The sequence below is a fragment of the Lissotriton vulgaris genome, chromosome 3_1 (genome assembly GCF_964263255.1).
Source record: "Lissotriton vulgaris chromosome 3_1, aLisVul1.2, whole genome shotgun sequence".
NCBI classification, from domain to species: domain Eukaryota; kingdom Metazoa; phylum Chordata; class Amphibia; order Caudata; family Salamandridae; genus Lissotriton; species Lissotriton vulgaris.
Genome location: NC_141689.1, coordinates 1,025,959,938 through 1,025,987,870, shown reverse-complemented (window position 1 = coordinate 1,025,987,870; position 27,933 = coordinate 1,025,959,938). Strand labels below are relative to the sequence as shown.

At 45.9% G+C, this 27,933-nt stretch overlaps 1 protein-coding gene across 2 annotated transcripts in view; it reads left to right on the top strand.

The window, feature by feature from the left end:
• Positions 1-27,933, top strand: part of LOC147727331 (uncharacterized) — a 1,245,320-nt gene that overhangs the window by 1,180,668 nt on the left and 36,719 nt on the right. For both annotated transcript variants that reach the window (XM_086961416.1, XM_086961415.1), the window contains one exon: positions 6,609-6,788. In XM_086961416.1, the coding sequence (XP_086817542.1) occupies positions 6,609-6,788 (180 nt within the window). The remainder of the gene's footprint in view (positions 1-6,608; positions 6,789-27,933) is intronic.

The following is a 27,933-nucleotide window of genomic DNA, read 5'->3' as shown; positions in this document are numbered from 1 at the left end:
ATCATTGTGAGTGCAGGGTGAGCGTGAAAGTGAAGGGCAAGAATGAGAAGCGAGTTGTCTGAATGCAAGGTGCATTCCCAGACACTTGAAGTAACTCATAATGTTATTGACGGCAGCGTAGGGTTTCAAATGTGTTAAACTATTGCTAATATATCAGTAACCAGGGATCAGGGTGGAGGAAATAAATAATGTGGTGATCCTGCAACAAACTCCCAGTCTTGTGATTAGGGTTGACAGCTTATTATTTTGATGTCCCAGGCGGTACAAAAATAAGCAGTCACCTAAAGCTGTTTTGTCAGTACTTGTCCATGCATACTTTGAACAGCAAATAGAAATAGAAATAACTTTTACTTGTGTTCCAGGGCTGCTTGAATAATCTATGGCAGATAATACAAGGGTTTTTGTGGAGAGTCTGCTCACACCGTATTTGAACACATTAAACAAAGAATAATCAAGTTTCACTTAGTGAATGCGTGCAACCCAGTTAGAAGGTAGCCAGCCTATTGAACTAACACAATACTAATGGTGGAAAACCACCAGTATACCAGTTCCACAGCTAAAAAATACTGTATGTTATCTTCACATTAGTAATCCGCAAAATATCACATCTTCTGTTAGTTTAAACATTATTTTTTATAATGTACCAAAATCGTTTTTCTTGTATTTTTCAAGTCAAAGAACTGGCAACATGAAAATCATTACATGAATTGCGAGTAATGCAATTATTTTACAAATAATGTTTAAACTAACAGAAGATATTGTGATCTTTTGCTGATTCCTAATGTGAAGATACCATGCAGTATTTTTTAGCTGTGCATCCGGTATACTAGTGATAATAAAAGGGAACATGCAGTCTGTAAAAGAACACATGGCTGGCTGGCATTTTGCGCGCCTGCCTGTGTAGTTTGAAAAGAAACTTTCAGCCAGATTCTTCATTGTCCCGTTTTGCGAGTCCTTAATAGCGATTATTAAGGAATCGCTATTAAGGACTTGCAAAACGGGATTCATGTAGGAATCGCTAAATAAATTGCGATTCCTACACATTCCTTATTTGCGATTAGCAAATTGCTAATCACAAATAAGGAATAACTCCCCATTCATTCCTATGGGCCTAAAATAAGGCCCATAGGAATGAATGGGGAGTTATTCCTTATTTGCGATTGGCAATTTGCTAATCGCAAATAAGGATGCAATTTCAAGGGTGCCAGGGGTGTCCAAATTACACCCTGAAATGAAAATGTAGACTGATGTTGCGCACACACATGTCACAAAAATGCATTTTTCTCAGTTTTCGCTATTTACCAGGAAGTCAGACTTCGCGGGAAATAGCGGCAAAAAATAGCAAAATCGCAATTTTTCACAGGTTCATGAATAGCATTTAAGGAATCTCAAATTGAGATTCCTTAAATGCGATCGCAATTTGAAAAATCGCAATTATTAGCGATTTTTAAAATTGCAAGTTCATGACCCATTGATGAATTCCAAAAGCCATTTTTACGGGCGCAAACGGCCGAATTTAGCGATTCGCACCGTTTGCGCTCGCAAAAATGCTTGATGAATCTAGCTGTTTGTCTCCTTTCTGGGAGGCGCTAACCCTCCCTGGAGGGGGTTAATTCCTAGAGCCAAAATGCTTCAGCTGCAGTGGGAGGCAGGATGTCTCCACTGCTTAAACTGAAAGCAAAGGAACAGGCAGGCATTTCAGCTGCAGTGCGAAGCTAGGAGTCTCCTCTATAATAATATCGAATGTGAAGGCTGTCTTCAGTTCGTGTACCTTCAGTTTTAGCAGAGGAGACTTCCTGCATCCTCACTGCAGCTGAAGCTGAATGGATTAACCCCCTCCTGGGACAGTGAACATACTAAAAGCCTGGGCACTTTGTGCCCCGTGGATTTCCCCTCCCTCCTCCCTCCTCCCTCCAACCATTCCAGAGTTCCCTAAAAAGACTTGTCAGGGAACAAAGATAAAATTTGAGTGGAGTGTGTGCCCCCCCTCGGAAGGTGTCACGCCCCCGCAGGGGGGCGCGCCCCACAGTTTGAAGAACACTGCCCTACACTCCAGATGCAGCTCAGCCTGTTGCTGTCGCACCTCCTCCCCTGGGTCAAGACATTCCCCAGATCCGATCACTTTAAAATCTAGACAGTCAATCCACAACCAGGCAGAGACACACAGAAATGTTGGAGCACAAAACCCAGCCACTTCTAAAAGAGTGGTTTTAAAACATACAATGCAAAAGCCACCTTCATAAAAAGATGTGTTATTATATTGTGAGTTCAGGCATACTAAACATCACCTCTCCATCTTAAGCCTATCGGAAAATAGGCTGGAAAACATATTACACAGCCTTCCTCATTCTGTCCTTATGGGCAAGATTGCCTTTCAACAGTGAAAAATGAAATGGAGAGTATTTCACTGTCAGGACAATGGACACACCTCAGTACATGTTCTACCATTCACATGTGCTGCACCCGGTCCAGGGGCTACATTGGAACTACCATAGGGGTGTTTGATGTGTATAGAAAGGGAAGGGTAAGGCCTGGCAGAAAGGGAAGGGTAAGGCCTGGCAAGTGTGTGCACTTGTCAGGACAACAGGGCAGTTTACCAAAATGCGCGCAGGCACTGCAGTGGCAGGCCTGAGTTCTCTCTTTAAGGCTACTTGTGTGGGTGGCACAATTAGTACTGAAGGCCCACTAGTAGTATTTGCATTACCAGCCCTGGCAAACATAGTGTACTTTACTAGGGACTTTACTAGTAAGGCAAATATACCAATCATGGGCAACAAATTACCATTATACTTTACACAGGAAGCACTTGCACTTTGACACTGATCAGCATCAGCAAAGTGCCCAAAGTATTTAAGCCAGTAAAACGAAATCCATCACAGCATTACCAATAGAGGAGGGTTTTGTTGAATTTTTTATGTTAGATATTGTAAGTTTCCTTTATAAGTTCCTCGCCCTGGAGTGTGACATGATAGCAACATGTACAGTGCTAGCTTCAACAAATTGCAAATTTCATTATCAAAATGTTTCCTTGCTACAGAAGTCGTGACCAAGCTATAACTCACATGTGATATCTGTAACTTTTGCCCCCTTTCTTATGGCATTTGTTGCTTATGTGATGCATTTCTGTTCAATCATAGAAATTAATACAACAGAATTTGACATCTGATTTTAGGGCCAGAAAGTCATTCACATGTCTCCCCAGGGGATAAGAACCCAGTCTATGTGTCAGTGCGTTTGTGAACCCACTGGACTAGCTAGAGTGCAGTGTGGCAACTTTCTAAAAGTTGCTTAACTTTAATAGTGACTTTAAATCTGTCCTGGGCATCAGATCAGATTTAGTGTTGCAATTACTTTGATACCTTACTTGAATTTTTATTATTATTATTATTATTTTGAGTTTTATATAGCGCCTGGTTACCAAAAAGGCATCCCAGCGCTCCTTAGGCAATCCCTGTCAGAAGTTAGCTGGGCTGGGGTGCCAGATGGTAACTTTGTGTTAGCCAATGGGACTGCTAACCTTTCCACAGCAAAATGACAATTTGAATGTGTTGCTGCTAAGACATATAGAAAATCATATTTATTACTTAGTAATGATCCCTGTCATAGGACTCTATAGGTCACAGCTTTCCAAACTTTTCATGTTGGTGGCACACTTTTTGGAGATGCATCATTTTGTGACACAGTAAGGCAGTGGAGCGAGCGAGCCCGAACCCCCTAAGGGGGTTCGGGGGGGGGGGGGGGAGGTTTCTCCCCCGGGAAGAACATTTTGAAAAAAAAGTGGGCAAATGGTCTCTCTCTGTCCGTCTCCCTCCCTCTGTCTGTCTCCCTCCTTCTGTCTCCCTCCCTCTGCTTGTCGCCCTCTGTTTTTCGGCCTCTGTCTGTCGCCCTCTGTCTCCCTCCCTCTGTCTCCCTTCCTCTGTCTCCCTCCCTCGGTCTCCCTCTGTCTGTCTCCATCTCCCTGCCTCCCTCTCTCTGTCTCCCTCTTTCTCTGTCTCCCTCTCTCTCTGTCTCCCTCTGTCTCCCTCTGTCTCCCTCTGTCTCCCTCCCTCTGTCTGTCTCCCTCTCCTTCCCTCTGTCTCCCCCTGACTCCCTCCCTTTGTCTCACTCTGCCTCTCTCCCTCTGTCTCCCTCCCTCTCCCTCTATGTCTCTCTGCCTCTCTGTCTCTGCCTGTCTCAGTATCTACCTCTATCTGTCTGTCCCTGTCTCTGCCTATATCTGTCTGTCTGTCCCTGACTCTGTCTCTCCCTGTCTCCCTCCCTCTATATCTCTCTCCCTCTCTCTCTCTGTCTCCCTCTGTCTCATTCACTCTGTCTGTCTCCCTCTCTCTGTCTCTCTCCCTCTCGCTCCCTCTGTCTTCCTCCCTCTGGTCTGTCTCCCTCTTGTCTGTCTCCCTCTTGCCTGTCTCCCTCTTGTCTGTCTTCCTTTGTCTATCTCAATCTGTCTCCCTCCCTCTTTCTCCTTCCCTCTGTCTGTCCCTGTCCCTCTGTCTCCCTCTGTCTCCCTCTCTCTCCGTCTTCCTCTTTCTGTCTTCCTCTCTCTGTCTCCCTCTCTCTGTCTCCCTCTCTCTGTCTCCCACTCTCTGTCTCCCTCTCTCTCTGTCTCCCTCGCGCTCTCTCTGTCTCCCTCTATCTGTCTCCCTCTCCCTCCCTCAGTCAATACTGGACTCCCTCCCTCTGTCTCCCTCTCTCTCTGTCTCCTACGGGTTCCCTCCCTCTCTTTCGCCCTCCCTCTTTCTCCCTCCCTCTGTCTGTCTCCCTCCCTCTGTCTCCCTTCCTTTGTCTGTCTCCCTCCCTCTGTCGCCCTCCTCCCTCTGTCTGTCTCCCTCTGTCTGTTGCCCTCTGCCTCCCTCTCTGTCTCCATCCCTCTGTCTCCCTCCCTCTGTCTCCCTCCTTCTGTTTCCCTCTCTCTGTCCCCCTCTCTCTGTCTCCCTCCCTCTGTCTGTCTCTGTTTCCCTCCCTCTGTCGCCCTCCTACCTCTGTCTGTCTCCCTCTCTCTGTCACTCTCCTCCCTCTGTCTGTCTCCCTCTGTCTGTCGCCCTCTTCCTCCCTCCCTCTGTCTCTCTCTCTGTCTCTCTCTGTTTCCCTCCCTCTGTTTCCCTCCCTATGTCTCCCTCTGTCAACCTCCCTCTGTCTTCCTCACTCTGTCTGTCACCCTCTGTCACCTCACCCAAGATTCCCGGGCACACACACAGCCGCACCCGAGCACTTCACAGGTCTTTAAAAGACCATAGAGCAGAGGGTCTAGGAATGCCTCTTAATTAGCAGCAGTCATGTGCTAAGTGCCCGTGACACACCCACCATTTGCAGGCGACACAGTACTGTGTTGGGACACACAGTTTGGAAAGCTCTGCTATAGTTCTTCCTTAGGGAAGACTTCATTATAGTACTTCAGGAAAGTGGTGGCTTTGCCGACAGGTGCAATGGCATAGTCAAACTGGCAGTGTTACAAACTGTCTTCTCAGTCTGCAGTGGCAGGCTGGGATCTCTTTTGTCTCTGTCACATGCAGAGTAGCACAAACAGTGTTCAACCCAGGGTAAACACTCGGGGATTGATTTAGATCTTGGAGGACGGGTTATTCCGTCAAAACTGTGACGAATATCCCATCTGTTGAAATATAAATCCCATTTAGCCTATTGGATTTATATTTTGGCGGACAGGATACTTGTCACTGTTGTGACGGAATACCCTGTCTGCCAAGATCTAAATCAGGCCTACTGTCTTACATGCCCTGAGTACCTGCGCTACTATATACTGGGGACTTATAAGTAAGCCAGTACTTGCCAATTAGGGGTATCCAATGAATTCAACAGAACTTGGTGTAGAGTTAGAACACTGGCACTGAGGTCTGGTTAGCAGGCCTTAGTGCACTCTCAGAGTCAAAAAACCAGCATCATCAGTCCAGAATATTGGGGGGTGAACATGCAAAAGAGCCATTTCCTTACAGTATAATATATATATTATAGTAAAATACAAATGTCTTGGCTAACACCAGACCTAAAAGCGATCACTGTCTCCAAATACATGCAAGCAGTAACAAAAATGTACCGAAGAATGAGAAAGCATTACAAATATACATACAGTTCTTTACCACAGTTGAAACCTCTAGATTCTTTGTTGTTTAATACAAGTATATAATTTGACTCAACGTGCATATGTCCTTCTCCCTATCTTCTCCTGTAATCTTTTAGGCCACATCATCATTGACACTGTATCTAAGATCACTATTGTCTCTATTGTGTAAGGCATGAAAATGTCTGGCTACCGGTAAGTTAGTGTCATGATTCCTAATGGCTCTAAGATGTTGCAGAATCCTTTTGTGGACTGGTAGGGCAGGACTCCCTATGTATATCTTAGGACAATGACACTTCACTATGCATACTACAGAATCACTTTAACAGGTAAAGTAGCCTTTAACTTTATTAGTTCCTTTGTCAAGGATAGCGATATTTGTCACACGTTCACCATTCCTCCAGGATTTGTAGAATTCTGCGCATGTGTAACGTATATATTAAGAGGCTTCGTCAAGCTGCATTGATGTATTGGTTTTGTATCAATTATATTTGATATCTGGGATTTCAGTGTCCATATTCATTTATTTTTTTCACAGTCATTAAAAAAGCCAACTGAATATAAGAAAGACCATCTTTTCATCCTTTGTCATTTGGAACACAATCGCGTCAAATTGCAGTGTGCCTTCCATCAAGAGTCTTATGTGATTGTGAAAAAGAAAGGAGCAGGTCACTGTGTTTCGTTAGGAAACAGCGAGGATGAATCGATTTTTGAAATGGTAAGAAATATAAATACTCTTAATACAGCTATTTCACCTTAATCGCATTACAGCAGCAGTTCTCAGCCTTTTGACTTCTGTGGACACCCAATGAATCGCTACTCGAAGCCGAGGACCCGAACTAAGCAGTTTCTACAATTTGAACCACAGAACAACAAGACATAAAATTATAGGATATTAAGCAAATGCACAAATAATCAAATATTTATTTCCAAAACAAAAAATACACACAAGTTGAACTTTTAATTTTAATGCAAAGTTTGAAGTATTCCTAATACTTAGTTTTATTTGTAAACGATTAATAGATATGTCGGAAAATACCAGTGTTTCAATTGTGGCTACAAATCGTCCATACTACATTCTGTTTGCTATACCTGTGCTACTCACACAAAGCAAGCTAATAATACCAACTCCATTTTAGTCACCAATTTTGAAATTCCTTCATATTTACAAATCATTTTCAAATTTTTCATTTTGCTTTTTATGCTTATTTACTTCATTAATCTGCAAATAATATTTAGTTTTCTAAACAGTCATAGATTCTGTGAGAAACCCTCGTGGGTCCCCAGGGGTCCACATACACTAGTTTAAGATCAGCTGCATTAAAGGTTTTTTTTAAACATTTGTTTTATTTGTTTCCTTACTGGCCTCAGTTACAGTTGCTTTAAGCACATCACCCACTGCCCATTATTCATTTGCTACACTCATGACCCTTGCAATTCACTGGACTGTCAATCTGAATAACATTGGCCGTGCACTGCCTTGTTGAAGTTCATACGAGAGCTGGGTTTTGGGAGTCAGCCTCAAACTAGTTTTGTAAGGGATTTGGAGTAGTTTGTCACTGTACAATGTAGGCACATTTCCTATCCACTTATACGTTCTTTAACCTGGTGCAGGGAATAATTGGAGTCAATGTATTAAGACTGTTAGAATTCTCCTATTCTGTTCATTATTGCCTCTTCTCTGCTTTAAATAACAAAGGTTACTATAAAGTAGGGGAAAGCACTTGCTGGCTTCCACCAGCACCAACAATAAATTCAAAACCTTATTCATCAGGAATTCGATCGTTTGGGAGAAAGTCCCGGGAAACATACCAGGAGCTTGATACCTGATACGTTCAATCGTGGAACCTCAGTTCAGTCAAAATGGAATCCACCAGCCAGTATTTATTAAAACCTCTAAGACACAGAGGCGGAAGCATAGGTGTACACAGACTCAAATTATAGAATTTCTCAACCTGACCCTCGTTACGAACCAAACTTCCCTTAAAATTGGCACATCCGTTACTTGTACAATTTGGCCGAAACCAGAAACTAAACTGCCTATAATGAAATCGTACATTACTTATGCTGATCCAATATATATGAATCTGTACATTGTCAAGGTATCACCATCACATGTACAAAGAGTTCTGAAGGGGTCACAAGCCAACATGTTGAAACGCAGTGAACACCTTAAACAAACAAAACAAATACAATATAACAGGACAGGCTTTACCATACGTTGAATGCAAAAGGTACCTCCCCTTTAAACAGCTTTCTGTGGAGACTTGGCAATGTGTCAGGAACTCATGAAGGGGGGAAACTGTCATCGAGTGGTCCACCTTACTTTGAGGCTTAAAGAGATCTGGGTCGTTATACAGGGCCTTTCTGTCTCTGTGTACTGTAAGCGGGAAGTAGTTCGGTGTACTGGAACCACATAGATCTCTGACCATGGCGCTATAGGTGAAGCAGGAGAGTAAGTATTCTAGGAGTTATGTTACTTTGTTGCTGGCGCGTATATGGCCGAGATACCCGCCACCCCCTCTCAACACAATCCCCAAAAGGAGGGAAACCGGAAACAGTTCTTGAAGTTTTTGGAAGTGGGATGGAGTGACCATCCCGGCCGTATTTATTAAAACAAAATAAAAACATTAAACGTTTCATGTTATGTACAATTTCATTACCATATTGCGATGTTTGGCTAACCTTAACAGATTCTCTAATACAGAGGTTCTCCTAGCCGAACTAGCATCCTACAAAACATTTCTTGACATATTGAAATTGTACAACCTAACGTTTAAGGGCCAACGGCAAGGTCATAACCGGTGTCAAGATCCCTAACCAGACTTACCCCTCCCACTTGGGATGGGCGACAGCACGGAGGCGTACCTCAAGTGCAACTACTACCAATTTCCCTTGACTTGACGGGGGCACCTAAAGACTCGACGCCAGTTAAAGGTCGTTCGAATACTCGTGTGAGGTATCTAGAAGGTATCGTAGACCTTATCCCAACCCCACACAACTTACCGCATCTGCCGTCGCAGATGTCACTGGCCCCGGGAAATTCCCCAGGAGGGGGCTGTAACCCCTCCTACAAAGGAAGGGGCCTTGACCGCCTTTCCTTTACTTCCGGCGACCCATCCTTAGAAGGGACCGCCTCCCCATTGAGGGGCCAATGGCCACCTCTCCCGAGCGCTCCCATCCGTGTTGGGTGACGCCCACTCATAGGGATCTACTAATTAGTGCTCACCGATCATGACCTTACCGCCTACCAAATTAAATACGACAGTGCTAACTAAACCTCAGAATACATTGGCCACTATGACCGAAAGAGCATGCATAAAATTCAACACTAAATCTGAATCTCTTTAATGGCAAAACGTACTCAAACAGACCATTCTTTATTAAACTCAACATCAACATGACACTACAACCTGTAAATGAAAACAGAAGCAAAATTAATCAACTTTATTACAAACAACTGGCTGTCTTCAGGGGCTGGTGGGTGGGTCAAAATTGGCTCTTCGTTCTGTCCCGAGCTCACGTGCAGCGAGGAGGTGCAGCTTCAGAGCACAAGAACAAGAGGATGTCTTCTGGTCTTGCGTCCCTTTTTATCCGTCTTCAGGGCGGGCGTATACCCGCCCCTGCCTGCCCCGAGGGCGTGGCTGGCTGCGTCAGTGTCTAGGCCAGCCCACTCTAGGGCGGGAACGGACGCGCCCCAGCTACGCCGCTTCGGGCATACCAGCCGAGACGCGCCTCCCGCCCAAAAATGGCTTCCCGGGGGGATCGAGGCACTCGGCCATACGTTCGGGGGGACCGAGTTGGTCGCCCCTTTCCATATGGCCGAGATACCCGCCACCCCCTCTCAACACAATCCCCAAAAGGAGGGAAACCGGAAACAGTTCTTGAAGTTTTTGGAAGTGGGATGGAGTGACCATCCCGGCCGTATTTATTAAAACAAAATAAAAACATTAAACGTTTCATGTTATGTACAATTTCATTACCATATTGCGATGTTTGGCTAACCTTAACAGATTCTCTAATACAGAGGTTCTCCTAGCCGAACTAGCATCCTACAAAACATTTCTTGACATATTGAAATTGTACAACCTAACGTTTAAGGGCCAACGGCAAGGTCATAACCGGTGTCAAGATCCCTAACCAGACTTACCCCTCCCACTTGGGATGGGCGACAGCACGGAGGCGTACCTCAAGTGCAACTACTACCAATTTCCCTTGACTTGACGGGGGCACCTAAAGACTCGACGCCAGTTAAAGGTCGTTCGAATACTCGTGTGAGGTATCTAGAAGGTATCGTAGACCTTATCCCAACCCCACACAACTTACCGCATCTGCCGTCGCAGATGTCACTGGCCCCGGGAAATTCCCCAGGAGGGGGCTGTAACCCCTCCTACAAAGGAAGGGGCCTTGACCGCCTTTCCTTTACTTCCGGCGACCCATCCTTAGAAGGGACCGCCTCCCCATTGAGGGGCCAATGGCCACCTCTCCCGAGCGCTCCCATCCGTGTTGGGTGACGCCCACTCATAGGGATCTACTAATTAGTGCTCACCGATCATGACCTTACCGCCACAGGCCCGGATAGTTGACCGGCTATCCGGGCCCCCCACAAAAGTCCTACCTAAAGGTCATGTTTCAACGTTTTTAACCATGCTAAGAAGTCTCCTATGAGTAACTCATTTCCCACCCGAGACAAATGCACACCATCCCCTAAATACACACTGTCACCATTAATACAACCATGCGAGATAGAATGCAATGTCTTGGAACGGAACAACCTACTCACTTTGTTATTAAGTTTTCTAACAGAATGATTCAAAGCACGAATCGAAACAGCCCCCCGCCACACTTTTCGTGGGATCATATGAGACCACGCAATTATGCACCCCGGAACTTTCCTCGCCAACCAACTTACAGTGGAAAGCATTGCCTCTAGGAGAAGTCGTCTACCGGTGGTGACCAAATCATTGCCCCCTAAATGTACTATGACTATAGACGGCGGTGACCTCGTCCGCCCTAACAAACCCTCAAAGAATGCCTGAAACTGGTCAATACAGAGACCGCCCCTTCCGTAGAAGGACATTCTGTACCCGTATTCCCCAGCTACGTGAATCATGTCACCTGCTTCGAATACGTCTGCGGCACGCCTCACGTATGAGTGGCCCACGACCCACACCTCTTTTCTCACAGCCGGTGATGTCTGACCGCTGGCTTGGTGTTGGGTCGACTGCATAGTCCGCCCCGCCTCGAAGGCTTGCGTAACTGAAAACCAAACAAAAGACAAGAAGCGTGAGTACATTATTACAGCTTCACAACATGTGCAACCGCACATACCTCTTATAACAATTGGAGGACCAACGCCCCACTCGTTTTACTTGTTCCACATTAAGACCCCTGGCTGTAGCTTCAGTGGCAGCCCCTATCCGAAAGGAATGGGTCCCAAACTCGCCCGGGTCCAAGCCCGCTGCGGTAATTGACATCGCGAGCACCCGCTGAAACTGAAACTTCGTCAGTGGGGTGGCGTCCGCGTGTCTCAACAATGTCCCTCCCCATGATGCCACCCTTCGTGCTAGGTAGTCTTCTAAACACTTTACCGGACACATGGAGGACCCTGGAATCCTGAGAATGACTATGCAGTCCCCCACCCCATCTTGATCGGTTTTGGACTTGACAAAGGATACAGTCATCGTCTCACCCCTGATCTGAACGTGTTCCCGGCACAAACCCCCCACCACCTCCTGTTTGTTCCTTGCCACCAGCTCACTTATCCTCATCGCCCCGTGAAATGCAAGCGTAAAAGCAGCTCGGAACAAACAGGCCTCGAACTGAGACGAGCATGTGGCGGGGAGTGTGGCCAGCAACTGGGACAACCTATCCAGACCTATCGGGCGCCTCTCATCTACTCTGCGACCCTCAAGGCGTTGCCACCCACGTAGCGCTTTCTGTACCACAAAAGACGCTGTCGGGTCCTGGATATTATGAGCCCTGGCAACAAAGGAAATGGCAGCACGATGCCTCTGGGCTGTAGCCACCGACTTCCCAGCCCTACGCAAGGACATCAGAAAATGTACTACCCAATCCTCATGCCCCCAAAGCCCCCCTCTCTCAGTCCCCAAAAAGGCTAAATAGGCCCGAAACGCCCCTTCGTATGCCTTCCTCGTTCTTGGTGCTAGACTCTCTCCCACGAGGTAACGAAGTTCGGGGCACCGAGAGACCAGAGAGCTTCGGGAAAGGGTGCCGGCTCTGGGTCCGCTGAGGGAAGGAAACCCGAGAAAGCCTGCATTTGAAAACGAGACAGTGCATCAGCCGCCTGATTCATCACCCCTGGGACATGTTTCGCTCTGAATACCACGTTCAGTTGCATACACAGTAAGACAATTTCTTTAAGCAGCCTTAAAATCATTTTACAACGTGCTGCCTGACTATTGATGCATTCTACAACGGTCATATTGTCAGACCAAAATATGACAGAGTGATTTTTGAATCCCTCGGGCCAGGTTCTGAGGGCCACCAAAATGGGAAACAGTTCAAGGAAAGCAATATTACTCGTCAGCCCCTCTTCGTGCCACCATGTTGGCCACCTTTGTGCCGACCATTTTGTGCCGAAGATGGCGCCAAAGCCCATGCTTCCCGCTGAATCCGTCCATAGACCAAGCTCTTCAGAGGACAAGGCTGGTTTGTTCCAGACGACTCGACCATTGAAATCCGCCAAAAATGCTAACCAAATACGCATGTCTTGGCGGACCTCAGCCGATAGTCTCGTGCGATGATGACCCTCCTTTAGGCCGACCATCGCCTGGGCAATCGAACGGGAAAAGGGGCGGGCCATCGGGATCACCCTTAGGGCAAAATTCAACTTCCCCACCAATTGCTGCAATTGATGCAGCGTAACTTTAGATGCATTTATACACATTTGCAGGGCTGCTCTGAATTTCGACACTTTGGCAGCTGGTAAACGAAAACAACCCTCACTAGAGTCCAACTCGATCCCCAGAAACTCGAGGCAAGTCGTGGGACCCACAGTTTTACCTGGTGCCAATGGCACGCCAAATCGATCCATTAATACACAAAATTCAGTCAAGGCCCGGGCACATTCATCATCCCCAGCGGCCCCAAGGAACAGAAAGTCATCGAGGTAATGCATCACGTTTCGAAAACCCGTTTCCTTCGTGTAAACCCATTGTAGAAAACTACTGAATTTCTCGAAATATGCACAAGATATAGAGCACCCCATCGGCATACACCTATCCATGTAATACGAACCTTGAAACATGAATCCCAGAAGACGTTGGTCGTCCGGGTATACCGGGAGCAAACGGAACGCTGACTCGATATCTGATTTCGCCATCAGCGTCCCGGGCCCCAGGCGATTCAAAATGGCTACGGCCTCGTCAAATGATGCGTACCGCACCGAACATACCTCTGGATCAATTGCATCGTTCACAGAAAGGCCATGAGGAGCTGATAAATTGTGGATCAATCGAAACTCACCTGGGTCCTTCTTGGGGACCACCCCTAAAGGAGAACAGACAAAATTCTGTACCGGGGGAACACTAAACGGGCCGGCAACCCGACCTCGGATAACCTCTTTCCGGATCTTATCCTGTACTACAGTCGTATGCTGCAAGACGGAAAGTTGGTTTTTGCACGTCCCGACACCCTGAAAGTCCCCCACCGGGATGCGGAAACCATATGAAAAACCGTTTCGCAGCACCCCAGCAGAAGTACGATCTGGGTATTCGCCGAGCCAGGGAATCATCGCCAAGGTATCAATCGGGGTTGGTAAAGGCGCCCCTCGGACTACATTAGACCTGTTTGGCGCCTCCTCTACCCCCATTTTCACCCGTTTTGGCTCTGCACGAGGACTCAGGATGGGGTGCCCCGCAACCACTACATTCGTGCTTAAATTTACAAGATCCCGGGGGCCTAGTACATTTACCTTTGTTGAAATTGAAACAGAAACCCCTCTTCCCTGTATTGCCGGCGGGTCTCGGATAATCGTCGGTACCCGTACCCGACCGAAAGGGCGTCCCCCCATATTGGCGGGAGGACTCACCAACAGTACTCCCCACCAACGGCATTTTCAACATCCCTGACTCTTTCATTTTATCCCATGTCAAAGAATCATAACAGTCCCAGGTTAAACTTTTGTTATGCTCCATCGCTTTCCTGAAAAGGTTGTCATAACAGAACCATTGGTTACCTTGGTGCGATGTCGAGTACCCCATAATTCTTGACTGATATACTGGAAACTCAGGGAGCAATTCAGGCCTACGTTCCCCCAAAATTGACGTAAAAATTCCCCAAGCATTGCCCCAGTTGCCAATATTCTCATTCACTTTAAAGGCGGCCATTTTTGCGCGCCAAACACTTGGATGCATCAGATCCTTTTGACTCTTAACAGTTTCAACCTCATAATGATCAACGAGCAAGGAGAAAATGTTTACATATTCCCCAGCCCAAATCTTTTCCTTTATTGCTAAAGGAACATGTTGCCCCAATTTTTCTCTACGAGAGGGTGTTGACTCATCCCTCGCGATCGGCAATGGCCGCTTACCTGCACCGAACGCTGCTTCCGCCCCTCGTGGCTTGTCTATCACCGCATCCGGCGCGGGCACCTTGGCTGTATCACGTTTCTCGCGCAACTGTTTCATGAGTGCTTGCGCTTCGGCAGCCGTGGCGCCCTCGCTACTGTCCCCCAACCACGCTGCTAACTGTGCCGCCAACTCGGGAGGCATATCCTCAGCGGATGTCGGGGTGACTACGACGGGAATCGGATTCCCTTCCTTCGGTACCGGGGCCGGTACCGGGGCTGGCGCCTCGAGCGGGGAACAGGGAACCGGGACGTCTCCCCCGACCGGCCCCCTTCTCGGTCTCTTTGGCCTCCCCCCGGCCGGTGGACGCCCCGATCCCTCCTCTCCGTCTCGCTCCGCCAACTGCCTCTTTATTTCGGACATTTCCTTCATGAGGACCCGAACCATCTGGTCAGTCGACATTCTCTTCGCGCCTTTCTTGGGCATCTTTCAGACGAAGTATCTAGAAGACAAAAAGAAAGATTAAAACGCTCAAAATTGGCTCTTCGTTCTGTCCCGAGCTCACGTGCAGCGAGGAGGTGCAGCTTCAGAGCACAAGAACAAGAGGATGTCTTCTGGTCTTGCGTCCCTTTTTATCCGTCTTCAGGGCGGGCGTATACCCGCCCCTGCCTGCCCCGAGGGCGTGGCTGGCTGCGTCAGTGTCTAGGCCAGCCCACTCTAGGGCGGGAACGGACGCGCCCCAGCTACGCCGCTTCGGGCATACCAGCCGAGACGCGCCTCCCGCCCAAAAATGGCTTCCCGGGGGGATCGAGGCACTCGGCCATACGTTCGGGGGGACCGAGTTGGTCGCCCCTTTCCATTTTCAGTTCAAGTATCTGCCAGTGCTATTTTTTTGGGCTAGTGTTGACGAGCCCAGGTTCAATATGTCATTAACCAATTTAGCATAACCTTTGGGAAAGGCTTGAGACACTAATCTTGTTTAAGGATGTATTCAATAGAGAGTAAACGTTAGTTAGTCAGTTAGGGAAATAGCATCATCAAAAAGTCGCGAAGAACAGATCCCCACCCCTCCAGGATTAAGCCCGGCTCTCTAAAAAAATGGTAAAGAAGGTGGCTTCTTCCCAAATAAAGACATTACAGAATTCTCTTCCTCGACCAAGGAAGCTTGAGAAATGTTACATTTAGAAGTAGAGAGAAAAATGCTGTAATCTATGGCTGAATTAAAACAATATTTTCTGAAAGAGAACAAATGCATTAATGTCTACTGTTCGTACATGGCAAAATAAAAGTGTGTATGTTTTATTGTTTTTTTTAAACACTCCGGGCATTCAGTTAACCTGGCCTATGCGGCCTAGTTATGCTAACTAAAACAAATCTAAATTTGGCATTATAATTGTATTTATAAGCAACACTCGAACACTAGCATGAGTCATAAGATGATTGCTCTGCTTGCCGATATGGGCAATGCCTATCTCTACCTGTGTTGCTTATGTACATGGAAGAAGCCTCTTTTGGGTTAGTTTTAATTGATTGATTGTACTGTGGTAAAAAAATAAAATTTTAAATAATATAGGTCAGACCCCGCATCTGCTAAATCATGAACAATGAATGTATCTCACCCAATTGTTGTGTGATCCGACCCTGGATATTGAAACATACATTTCATCCAACCACTCACAGAAGCGTTTGGCTTCCTAATAAGCAATGTAAACATAAAATGAATGGTTCACAGGACACCTACAGTAGTGCAATGTAGAAATTAATAATGGAGATTTAGGGGCCGATTATGATACTGGTCAGAAAGCCTCCGACCGCTAGTTGGAAACTTTCTGACCTAAACTGCCAGTTTGGGGTTTAACCGTCGAATTATAATGTTGGCGGTCAGAGCGTAAACCTGCTAAGTCATTCTGACATGGTTCTGACCGTGTTTCAGAGACTACCGTCCAGTCGGACCCGCATTGCAATCCCCTATTGTTAGAACTGGGGGTCTCTAGTTGGCAGAGGTAGGTACCACTGTCCAAATAGGGACCCTTGCTTCTAGTCAGGGTAAGGAGGAAACACTATTCAGATAGCCCCTGCTCACCCCCTTGGTAGCTGGGCACGAGCAGTCAGACTTATTGAAGGCAAAGTGCAAAGTATTTTGTACCAACACTCACGGTAACACAATGAAAACAGCACAAACTGACTCCACAACAGTTTAGAAAAATAAAGGTACTTAATCTAAATTACAGAAGTCCAAAACAACATAAATTCAATATACACGTCCAAGCATATGGTTTCAAATGAGTTCTTAAGGTTGCGCTAAAATAATCCACAGTTGCGTCACGTTTTAGCCAACAGTACCTTTAGATGCAACAAAGGTTCCAAGTGAAAGCTGTAGCATTGAAAAGCAAGCGATGCGTCACTCCTGAGACCCTGGGGAGGAGATGCGACAACCCTGCTGGACGAAGCGGGCGTGGTGCGGTGACTCTGGTCTGTATGGGGAGGGATGCAATACCTTGCATGGATTCTGGTGCACAGGTTTCGGTGGAAGCGGCTCGCAAAAGGTACGATGCAATGATCTTCAGGGCGGCGACAATCTCCGGTGCGGCGATGATGCGCGGCTCAGCGTCGATCTTGTCCTCTCGCAGTCCATCGATGCGATGGTTCTGCGATGACTCGCGCAGCGTCGTGATGCGGTCCGCAAGCAAGTGGTGCGACGATCTCATCCAGTGATGACAGCCTCTGCGATGATACTCGCAGCGATGGTAATCTTCCCGCATCGGACTGGTGCGTCCCGCAAAGCAAGGGTGCGATGACTCTGGCAGCGGCAACAGGCACTGCTACGATCTCGGCCTTCGTAGTGGCGGGAATTTCCTGGCACTGACGGGGATGCGCTCCGCAAGCGAGCAAAGTGATAAAACTTGCAGAAAGTCTTTAAAATCTAAGGGGCATATTATCAAGGGGGCTTATATCCATTTTCTTGGCTTTAAAAGCCAAGAAAGCGGAGATAAAATTATCTCCCTATTACCTAGCTGTCGCTAACACCAGTTAGCGACAGCTAGTAGGAGATAGCGACCATCTTGGGCCCCACTTTGCATGTCCGTGATGTTTATCACTAATGACATGTAAAGTGGGCGTGCAAAGATGTTAGCGACTGGAAACAGTCGCTAACATCGCTATCTCCTATTACCAACTTTTGGAGATATTCGCGCTAAGCGCGAATATCTCCAAAATCTCCAAAAGCTAACACCTACACTGAGCAGTTCTTAGCCATGTTATCCAATGGGAGGTGGATAACATGGCTAAGAGCATTAGCTCGGTAATGCATGAACATCGCTGACTTTTCAGCAATATTCATGCATTGCGGCTGATTTTTATCGCATTTGCGATAAACCTTGGTAATACCAAGGTTTATCTGCGATAAAAATCGCCGCAGCTCAGCGGTAAAAATATTGCCGCTGAGCCAACATAGCGATAATTATCGCTAGTAGTTGGTAATATGCCCCTAAGTTTCCAGCTTCCCAACACAGGTGCAACTTCCAGAGGCACCACAACTGGCCCCAAGCACTCTAGAAAGGACAGAACTCCCTCAATAGAGTTCAGGGAAGCTGGGGGTGAAGTCCATTTGTTCCTGGGACTTCCTAACAGGGAGCCAGCTCTTTTTCAGGCCCTTGGAGATTCCTTCAAGCAAGGGGACACAGCACAAAGCAAAGTCCTTCCCCTCTCCTTGGCAGCAAAGCAACTGCAGGTCAGTCCAGCAAAGCAACAGCAGGACAGTCTTCCTTCTTGAGTCTTCCAGCTTTCTCCTTGGCAGAGGTTCCTTCTTGATTCCAGGATGATTTAATTTTCTGTAGTCTTGGGTCCTGTACTTATACCCCTAAAAGTCTTTCAGCCTGATTCATCAAGCCGAAATCGGCTCGCAAAGGGCCAGATTCTGAGAATCTGGCCCTTTGCGAGCGCTATTTTTGCATTTGGGATTCATCATCCCAAATGCAAAAATCTGTAATAGCGATTTCGCTATTTTGCGAGGAATTACATTTAAGGAATCTCTATTTGAGATTCCTTAAATGCAATTCATCATCCATTTAAAAATTGCGAATTCGCAATTTCGGCCCGCTATTTACCGCGAGGTCAAACCTCGTGGTAAATAGCGAAAACTTAGGAAAATGCTTTTAAAAGCATTTTTCTAAGTTGCATGTTGCACACACACATGTCCTTTGGACATGTGTGTGCGCAACACCTGTTTCAATTTGCATTTAAGGGGTGCTACAGGGTGTCCTTTGGACACCCCTGGCACCCTTTAAATCGCTATCTTATTTGCGATTAGCAATTTGCTAATCGCAAATAAGGAATGTGTAGGAATCACAATTCTTTTTGCGATTCCTACATGAATCCCGTTTTGCGAGTCTGTAATAGCGATTTCTTATGAATCGCTATTATAGACTCGCAAAACGGGTCTTTGATGAATCAGGCTGTTTGTTCCCTTTTGTGCTGGAGGGCTCTGAGCCCGGTCTGAACCAGTTCTGGGTGTTCCTTGAGCACTTTGTTTTCCTGGCCTCTCCTTTCCTTTCAGAGAGAGGGGCAGGGTCATCAGCCACCCAGCAGGAGGTGGAGCCAGCATTGTGGCAGGCAGGCACAGCCCTATTCAGGCCCAGGTGCTACCCCCACCCACCACTCTAGATGCAGATGGAGCTATTCAGCCCAGGGATGGCCCACTCAGCCTCTGGGAGCCACCCAGTCCCTGTCACTCACAAACCAGACAGTCAATTCACAAACAGGCCAAGGCACACAGAAAGGTCTGTTGTACTGGAAAAAATATCAAAAGGGCCACACTTACCAACATCCCAATAACGTTATCAAATAACCAGTCAGTTGGCAATGAAGAAGTAGCAATCGTTTATTAACAAAGAACTCTGCGCAGAGGAGCTCCCTCGACCACACTAAAATCAGTGCGCCAGGAAGACTGACTATTCACACAGGAGACAAGTCATTTATACCTTAGTTACATTACATGAAATAACCGTATTTGGCAAACCCCCAATAGGTACAGGATCTCAAGGAAGAACCATATATGGTACACAAAGCCTGCTCAGAAGTCTGTTTCTGCTTTTATGGGGAAGGTCAGAAAGGGTAACTCCCTTTCATCTCAGTACATGGGAGTAACAGCCTGGCGCCGATAGGAATGTGCTTATCACCTCTGATGCCAGATGCGACCTTGGGCCTTACAGAAGAAGCAATACATAGTGAATTCAGCTGTCCTGTAACTCAACTAATTGGGACTCGCTCAGTAACATGGAAAACAACATGTGATCATTACCCAGGCCCGAGTCGACAAATACAAAATGGCATTTGTATGGTTTCTCTGACTAATGCGTAACTTAACCTATACACAGAAATGCAAGCTACTCTTCGTTCTTAACACTAAATAGTACATAACTATGAATATACGGGTATGCAGCTACATCAGGCTAAAAATGCCATATTAATAATGACTGAAAACAAAAATCTGTACCACAGGTCAGACAAAAAGTGCTGTTCTCAAACACAGGATTTAAATACAACCTTTCCTAAAAGATGTTTTATTAAATTCTGAGTTCAGGGATACCAGACTTTTATGTCCTACCCTGCTCCTATGGGAAGATATGCTGGTAGCCACTGTAGCCAGCATTCCCCATGATAGCCTATGGGCAAGGTAGCCTTACAATAGTAAAAAACGAAAATGGCTGTCATTCACTTCCAGAGCATGTCACCTGCACTAGTACATGCTCTACCCTTCACATACACCGCACCCTGCCCAAGGGGGTACCTTGGGCCTTCCATAGGGGTGACCAATGTGTACAAAAAGGGAAGGGTTGGGCCTGGTCAGTGGGAACACTGACCAGGAGGACATGGCAGTTCACAGACTGCACACAGGCACTGCGGTGGCAGACCTGAGACACCATTTTAGGGCTACTCATGTGGGTGGCACAATCAGTGCTGGAGGCCCACTAGTAGCATTTGTATCACCAGCCCTGGCACACTCAGTGCACTTTACTAGGGACTTCTTGGTGATACAAATATGCCAATCATGGATAACCAATTACAATCATATTTTACACAGGGAGCACTTGCACTTTGACACTGATCAGCAGTGGCAAACTCCCCAAAGCATCTAAACCAGCAAAAACGAAATCCAGCACAGCGTAAAAAAATACAGGAGGCAGAGGTAAAAAGACAGGGGAAACCATGCCAAAGATGCCAGGTCTAACACTTATGTATTGTGTTTCTGCCATCAGGAGTATGAGTTCCTACAACCTTTTCGTGCCGACATTTCCAACATGGAAAGACTGTGGGAAAGTGACTTTGGGGGTCCCTAAAAGGGCCCCCTTGCCTCCGCGGCCAACGGTTGGTGGCCGCAGGGGTACCTAGAGAGCACCCCTGTAAATCCCTGCACTGTGTGGCAGGCATCATTGGGTGCCTGACACACGTTGCAGGGTTTTACACATGCCCTCATTTATCCATAGGAGCCTGTATTACGGTCGGTTTTTGTCTGCAACACAAGCAACCATAGAGAAATGGGAGTATGCGACTGAACAACGTTTGGTCGCATCATAATCGGGGATCGGAACCGCTGACCAGAGTTTGGTCCCGAGTCTGTGACTGTGTCAGTCAGGGGCAACTCCAACTCCCATCATAATCGTAATATGCACCTTTGTCTCGTGCAATCCTCATTGTTTGTGTGACAATATAATAAGTTTGTTAATATAGACCTACTAAATTATTGAATCCGCTCCATTGCCTACATCTATATCATCAAGTTAAGTATATACTCATGGACTCATAAAACAAGCTTTAGTACATTGCAAATGTCCTGCTTTTGATGCTAAACTCTGTTATTTTGTGAACTGCTGTTTTCACATCAACTGGGCCTGGTACTTCAGGTTCTATACTCATATGTCTTTTTTTGCAGAATCTATAGCTGCCGCTATCAGTGCAGTATAGGCATCAGTATTTCATATGAAACGATGTAAGGATAATCTACATTAATAGTACGGTTATTTAGTGTCAACAAGAATATCATTGTACAATTCACATGAACAATCTAAACAATGGGGTACATTGTTGTAGGCCAGTGCTGGGATGGCAATGCGCAATATAGGTACAATAAAAAATTCTGATGAGAAGATGATAATTTGGGTCACAAAGGTTGATGACATTCCGTACTTCACCAAGAGAAATGTGGGCCATCATAAGGACAGGGGTTAGCTATGTGATATTTAGGCATGCATAGCAAATATTCTTACATACAAAGTTACATCATTTTTTACATTGAAAGCCAGCCTTGAGTCCCCCAGTTAATTATCGGCATAGTTACTCAGTAGAAAAGAAGGAGTCTTGCTGTGGATAATGGAGCAAGGGGAGTCAAGCAAATGGACTATATCTTGCATCTCGCAAGTGCCTTCAACCACTGCCACATGAATGACCAGATATTTCAATTCAATTAAAACCACATTCAGCTTAGGCTGCCATACTATTTTCATGCACTCATTAAAGGATATAATTTGTACTTTGACTCTCTTACTCGCATTCAAAAGAATTTCCCAAATATTTGGTCCCTGTGCAGCAAAGGTACCGCACATTCAGGAATTTCATGCCCATTGCTGATAAAGACATGTGATCTTGTTCACCAGGGGCACATTGGAATACTTTCACAAAGCTGTCAGTTCTGATCTATCCATTCCTTATCAACCACGCAAACACACAGAATGACAGAGAACAACATAGTCTTCACGCGGAGTTCTTTTAAAATGTCTGGGCCCACACTCATGTTTGTAAGGGGGCAAAACAAAAATCTTCAGGCCGAATTATGAAAGGTCTTTTCAATATCCACAGTATCGCTGCAGGGGGATCTTGAAGCAGTGAACTATGGGCAGTGCATTACGTAGCTGTCTAACATTGTTTCAGCATGGAGCCAATTTTATCAGGGAGCAAATGAGACCTAATCACTCAAAGCAGCCTATTAACCTAAACTTTGGCTAGTGCTTTTGTATATAGGTCTGTTTTTACTATGTACATACAACATCACTGGGATGCCATTCAGATGGCCTACGCAAAAAGAACAATTGATGGACAAAATATGGACCCAAGGATGCTTGTTTCCAGTCCAGGGAGGACCTAGCTTGGTAGTTCGGGCTGGACTGTTCCCTTGAGGCACAGGGTTTTACTGTTTTGCATATGGCTGGGTTCAAATTGAAATGGCATGATGAGCAAAAAACGATGGATTTAGGCCCAGATCTCTGTACTGGGGTGAATATATGACAATGTTCGGTATTCTGTCCATCAACTGTTGTTTTTGCATTCAGATGGCCTAAGAAGTTTTCATGATAATCTGTTTGTGAGTCATTTTATGTGCTTCAATCACTCTTTGCATCTCTTCCTCTCTAGTTGACATATACTGTGTCTGTAGGCCATAGAGCAGTCTCTTAAGTCTGACCATCTGTATCCAATTTTCTTTATGCCCTGTTAATGGAATGACCTGGCCTTATCTCTTAGCACCATTTTGAATGTCTCCCATAAAGTTTTGAGCCAGCTCTACTACCCACTATTTATATTTTTTAATTAATTGTATAATATATACATTTTTATTACTCTTGATTACTTTTATTCTATGTATTTTGTATGTTATTTTGGCTTTGGGAAAGTAAATGTGATGGGTGAGGTCAGTCTAAACATTTTCTATTGCTGATCATGTTGGAATGGGTATAGGTTTGACCTCTTCAAAGTCCATCACTTTCTCTACAGTTGCTTAAGTTGCTGTGAAGTGGGACTAGTACAATTGACCCCTCCAAAATCCAATAATTTCACCAATGTTGCTCAGTTTGGAGTGGGAACAGTAAGTCCCAAATATTGGAATACTAAATCTGAGCACTTTAAAGTCCAGCACTTTCCCTGCTTTTGCATTCATTGGAGTGGGAAACATAAATCTGACCCTTATGAAAAGTAGGCCCGGGCGTATTGGGCGTAGTGGGGCTCCGCAGAGCTACGCGGAATGGGTGAGAAGCTACACCCACTTCTGCACTCTGCGTAGCCCCACTACGCACCTCCCTCCCGCTCTCCTCTACATACATTATTCAAGCAAAATGCCCTTAATAAAGCAAGTTTAAAGCACTTACTGTGTCCGGGGCTCGTCCGGGGCTCCCTCTAAGAATCGCGTCATCATGGATACCAATGCGCATGCGCGGGCGGACGCGCATGCGCATTTCTCCAGAGAAATGCGCATGCGCGAACGGCGCGCATGCGCATTGGTATCTATGAAGAGACGCTATTCCAAGAGGGAGCCCCGGACGAGCCCCGGACACGGTAACTGCTTTAAACTTGTTTTATTAAGGGTATTTTGCTTAAATAATGTATGTAGGGGAGGGCGGGAGGGAGGCGAGTGGCGGCCGACTCGGCTACGCACACGGAGTGGGCGTAGTGTTGCCGGCTACGCTGTCTACGCAAAATGCGTAGGAGGCAACACTACGCCTACTCCGTGGGCGTAGCCGATTCGGACGCCTAGGCCTAATGAAAACTCACTCAAAGTCACTGGATGATGTCCTCACTGATGACCCTCACTGATGTCATCAGTGATGTCATTTGAGATGTCATCAGTGATATCACTGACTTGTCATGAGTGATGTAATAAGTGAGGTCATAACCAGTGCATTGCAGGGGCACGAGCCATAGTTAGCTCAGCTAACTATAATGTCTAGATTTCTCTGATTTTGTACGAGTGAAATGTCAGCCAAGCAATAAGGTCCCTGGAACCTTTATTTTTTTCCATTAATTTCTAGGGATTTTTAAATGCTAATTCCTAACTATAACATCCCTGAAACAACTGTTTTTTTGTGTGAATTTCTAAGGTTTTTTAACTTCTATTTGCTAACTATAACGTTATTGTAATCTTTGGTTGTTTTAATTAATTGCTAAGGTTTTTTAAATTCTATTTGCTAACTATTACTTACCTGTAACCTTTATTTTTATTAGTGAATTTCTAAGATTTTTTAACTAAAAGTCGCATCTGCAGAGTGATGGAGAAAAGGAGCTGACCCTCCAACTAGCTCTCAGGAATTCCCCTGCGTAGGACTTGCAGGAGGTACCAGGAGGGCCTCTTGGCCCCCAAGGTCCTTCTGGAGTAAAGTGGACTTCATTCCTCAACCAGTAGCTCACCAAGAGGCACAGTTATGGAGTGGTGGAGAAAGGCCGCATGGCCTTCGAAGACCTCTTAGCAATCCCACCTTGTGGGACTTACTGGAGGTGACAAGAGAGGTACTTGGTCCCTTCCTGAGGCTGATTTCTGCCCAGGGGACCTCAATCCCCAAGGCTGGGCCATTATATATATATATATATATATATATATATATATATGTATATATATATATATATATATATATATATATATATATATATATATATATATATATATATATATATATATATATATATATATATATATATATATCTGCTCCAATTCCGTACCCAGGGACAATGTCCAAACGGCAAAAAAGCACTTGCGGGGAATAGTTTGGGTTAGTTTATTTCAACACCAAACAAACACTACATAAACAGACGCGTTTCGGTAGTAAACCTTCATCCATGTTTTTTAGCATTCCAGAAGGGGAGAAGAAGGTGAATGCTCCTAAAGTGGAATGTAAGATCTGCAACACTATTCTGTCTCGTGGTGACCCCCGGAAAAAATGCAGCTTTGGGAACTCCACAATGATCAGGCATGTTCAAAGAAAGCACCCCCAAAACTATGCCCGGGAGAGTGTCAGGGACCTGGCACGGAATGCACCTGGGGATGGCGCCTCGACTTCCACCTGAGGAGCAACATCATCGGGGAGAGGAAGAGCAGTCGAGCTGATACCAAATATTCAGCCTGTTTTTAATAACATTACCATTAGGTGTAAGCAGTGTGACAAACTGCTTTGTTATGGAGAACAGAGTATCCGACTAATTGTTCGAAAAAGAGAAGAACATCGCTGCCCTCCCCAGCCCTAATTTTCCCCCTTTTTTTGCTCCTGTTGAGCAGTTTGGCATTCCCTAGTTTTTTTTTTGTTTTGAACCCCCCCCCCAAAAATTAAAAACGTTCGGAAAAAGTAAAAAAAAACAAAAAAAAACTAAAAAAGAAGAACAAAAACAGTTCTTTTTAGAACTACCTCCAATTTTCCAAAAAGAGCTATATACTTTATATATTGTAAAGGAGTGAGTGAAGTGGTGAGCTCAGGGTGCGCGTACTGGTGAGCGTACATGGGAACGCACCCAGCGCTTACCCCGTGAAAATTGCAAAAAAAAAAGGTTTTTTACAAAGGTTTTTTACCCTTCAGGGTCCTTCTAAGCCCCCCTCAGAAAACCTAGAGGGTTAGGGGGTGTGTACCCTGCCCGCTTTTAATCATTTCCCCCTTTATATTTTCACCTCTTGTGTCTTGATTCTACCGAGACACATGATGGCGGACTCTCCGGACTGTTTAGAATGTTGACAGCCAATCAGCTTTCTGCTCGCGCACTCCCGTAGCGTGCCGGGTGCGCTCCCCGGTACGCGTACCGGTGAGCTCTCGGAGCGCGCCTATAGATATATATGTGTTTTTGAAGTTAATTTTCAAAAAAAACACTGGAGCAAATTTCACCAAATATAGCAAAGGCACATCTGCGTACCAGTCCCTACAATTTTGCAAAGTTTGGCATAATTCCTTTCAGCAGTTCAGGCTGTAGCCTTGTCAATTCGTCCTATGGAAATTAACATGGGGAAAACACGTTTTGGGACTCTCCTTTTTTCTCAGCCCCCACTTCACGAATCCCCACGAAACTTTCAGGGAAGGAGCAGAGCGCAGCTGGCCTGAACTTTGGAAAACTACACGCAAATTCCTCAACCGGCGCCAAAGTTATTCCCAATAGAATGTTGTGGATTTCCTATGGTAGCTAGGTCCTAACTATAACTACCTAATGGCGACCGCAAGTAGGTAATATATATTTTTATGGAAGTGGAGGCTGAGGGGCCCCCCCTTCCCTGGGCCAGTTTTGTCTCCAGGGACCCCATCCCCTGGAGCCTGCCATTTATCTTTTATTTTTGGAGGGGGCCACGCATCCCCCTCCTGAGACCTATATTGCCCCGGGGACTCCATCCCCAGGGGCATGGCCACCTTCTTTTTCTTTCTTTTTTTAGATAAATCAAAATGGGTAGGGGGGCCGCGCAGGCCTTCCCTTTATTTGTAATTTTTTGAGAGGATGACTGTGTGGACGCCCTCCTGAGACGGATATTGCCCCGGGAACCCATCCCCCAGAACATGGCTACATCGTTGGGGACTTCGGGGCAACCTCAATTCCCACGCAGTCCCTGCCGCCTCTTCGCCTCCTGCAGTAGTTGGCATTGCTTTTGAGGAGAGGGAGCTGCAAACATGCACATATCTCTCACCATTGAATTCAAACACACATTTATTTGAATCAAGCACCCTCAGTGGGTGTGGCTTGCAAGGTAAGGTCGCCAGGATTCCTGGTAACTGTAGTCCTGTAGGTGAGTTTTTAGTTCATTTCGGTAGAATCGAGACACAAGAGGTGAAAATAAAAAGGGGGAAATGATTATAAGGGGGCAGGGTAGACACCCCCTGACCCCCTAGGTTTTCTGAGGGGGGCCTAGAAGGACCCTGTGGTGCAAAAAAACTATATTTTGTTTTAGAATGTTCACGGGGTAAGCGATGGGTGCGTTCCCATGTACGCTTACAGGTACGCGTACCCTGAGCGTACCATGGGGAAAACCAGAAAAAAAATTATTTTGGGGCCTGGGGGGTCCTTGTGGGACCCCTGAGCAGGCCTAGGTGGTCAGGGGGCTTCTATCCTGCCCCCTTTGCGTGTTTTGCACCTTTGTTTCACTGCTTTCTTGTGCCTTGGTTCTACCGAGGCACACGATGGCTGCCAACACTTCCTGGTTTGGAGTGTTGACAGACAGTGGCAGCCAATCAGCATAACTTTCACAGGAAAGCAGCATGCTCATTGGCTGTCATTGACGGCATTCATCTTGTGCTAGGTAGACCGAGGCACAAAAGAAGCATAAAAACAAATGTGTAGGCGGCAGGGTAGAAAGAACCTGACCCCCTAGGGCTGCTCAGGTGGTCCCACAAGGATATTAACATATTTAAAAGTTATCCGCTAATAGAATTAGAATTTTAAAAACCTTGCGAATTCACTGAAAAAAACATAGGTTTCAGGCCATACATAGTTAGGAATTAGCATTAAAAAAAACTTGCAAATTCACTGAAAAAACCATAGGCTTCAGGCCTTATATAGTTAGGAATTAGCATATAAAAAAACTTTGAAATTCACTGAAAAAACCATAGG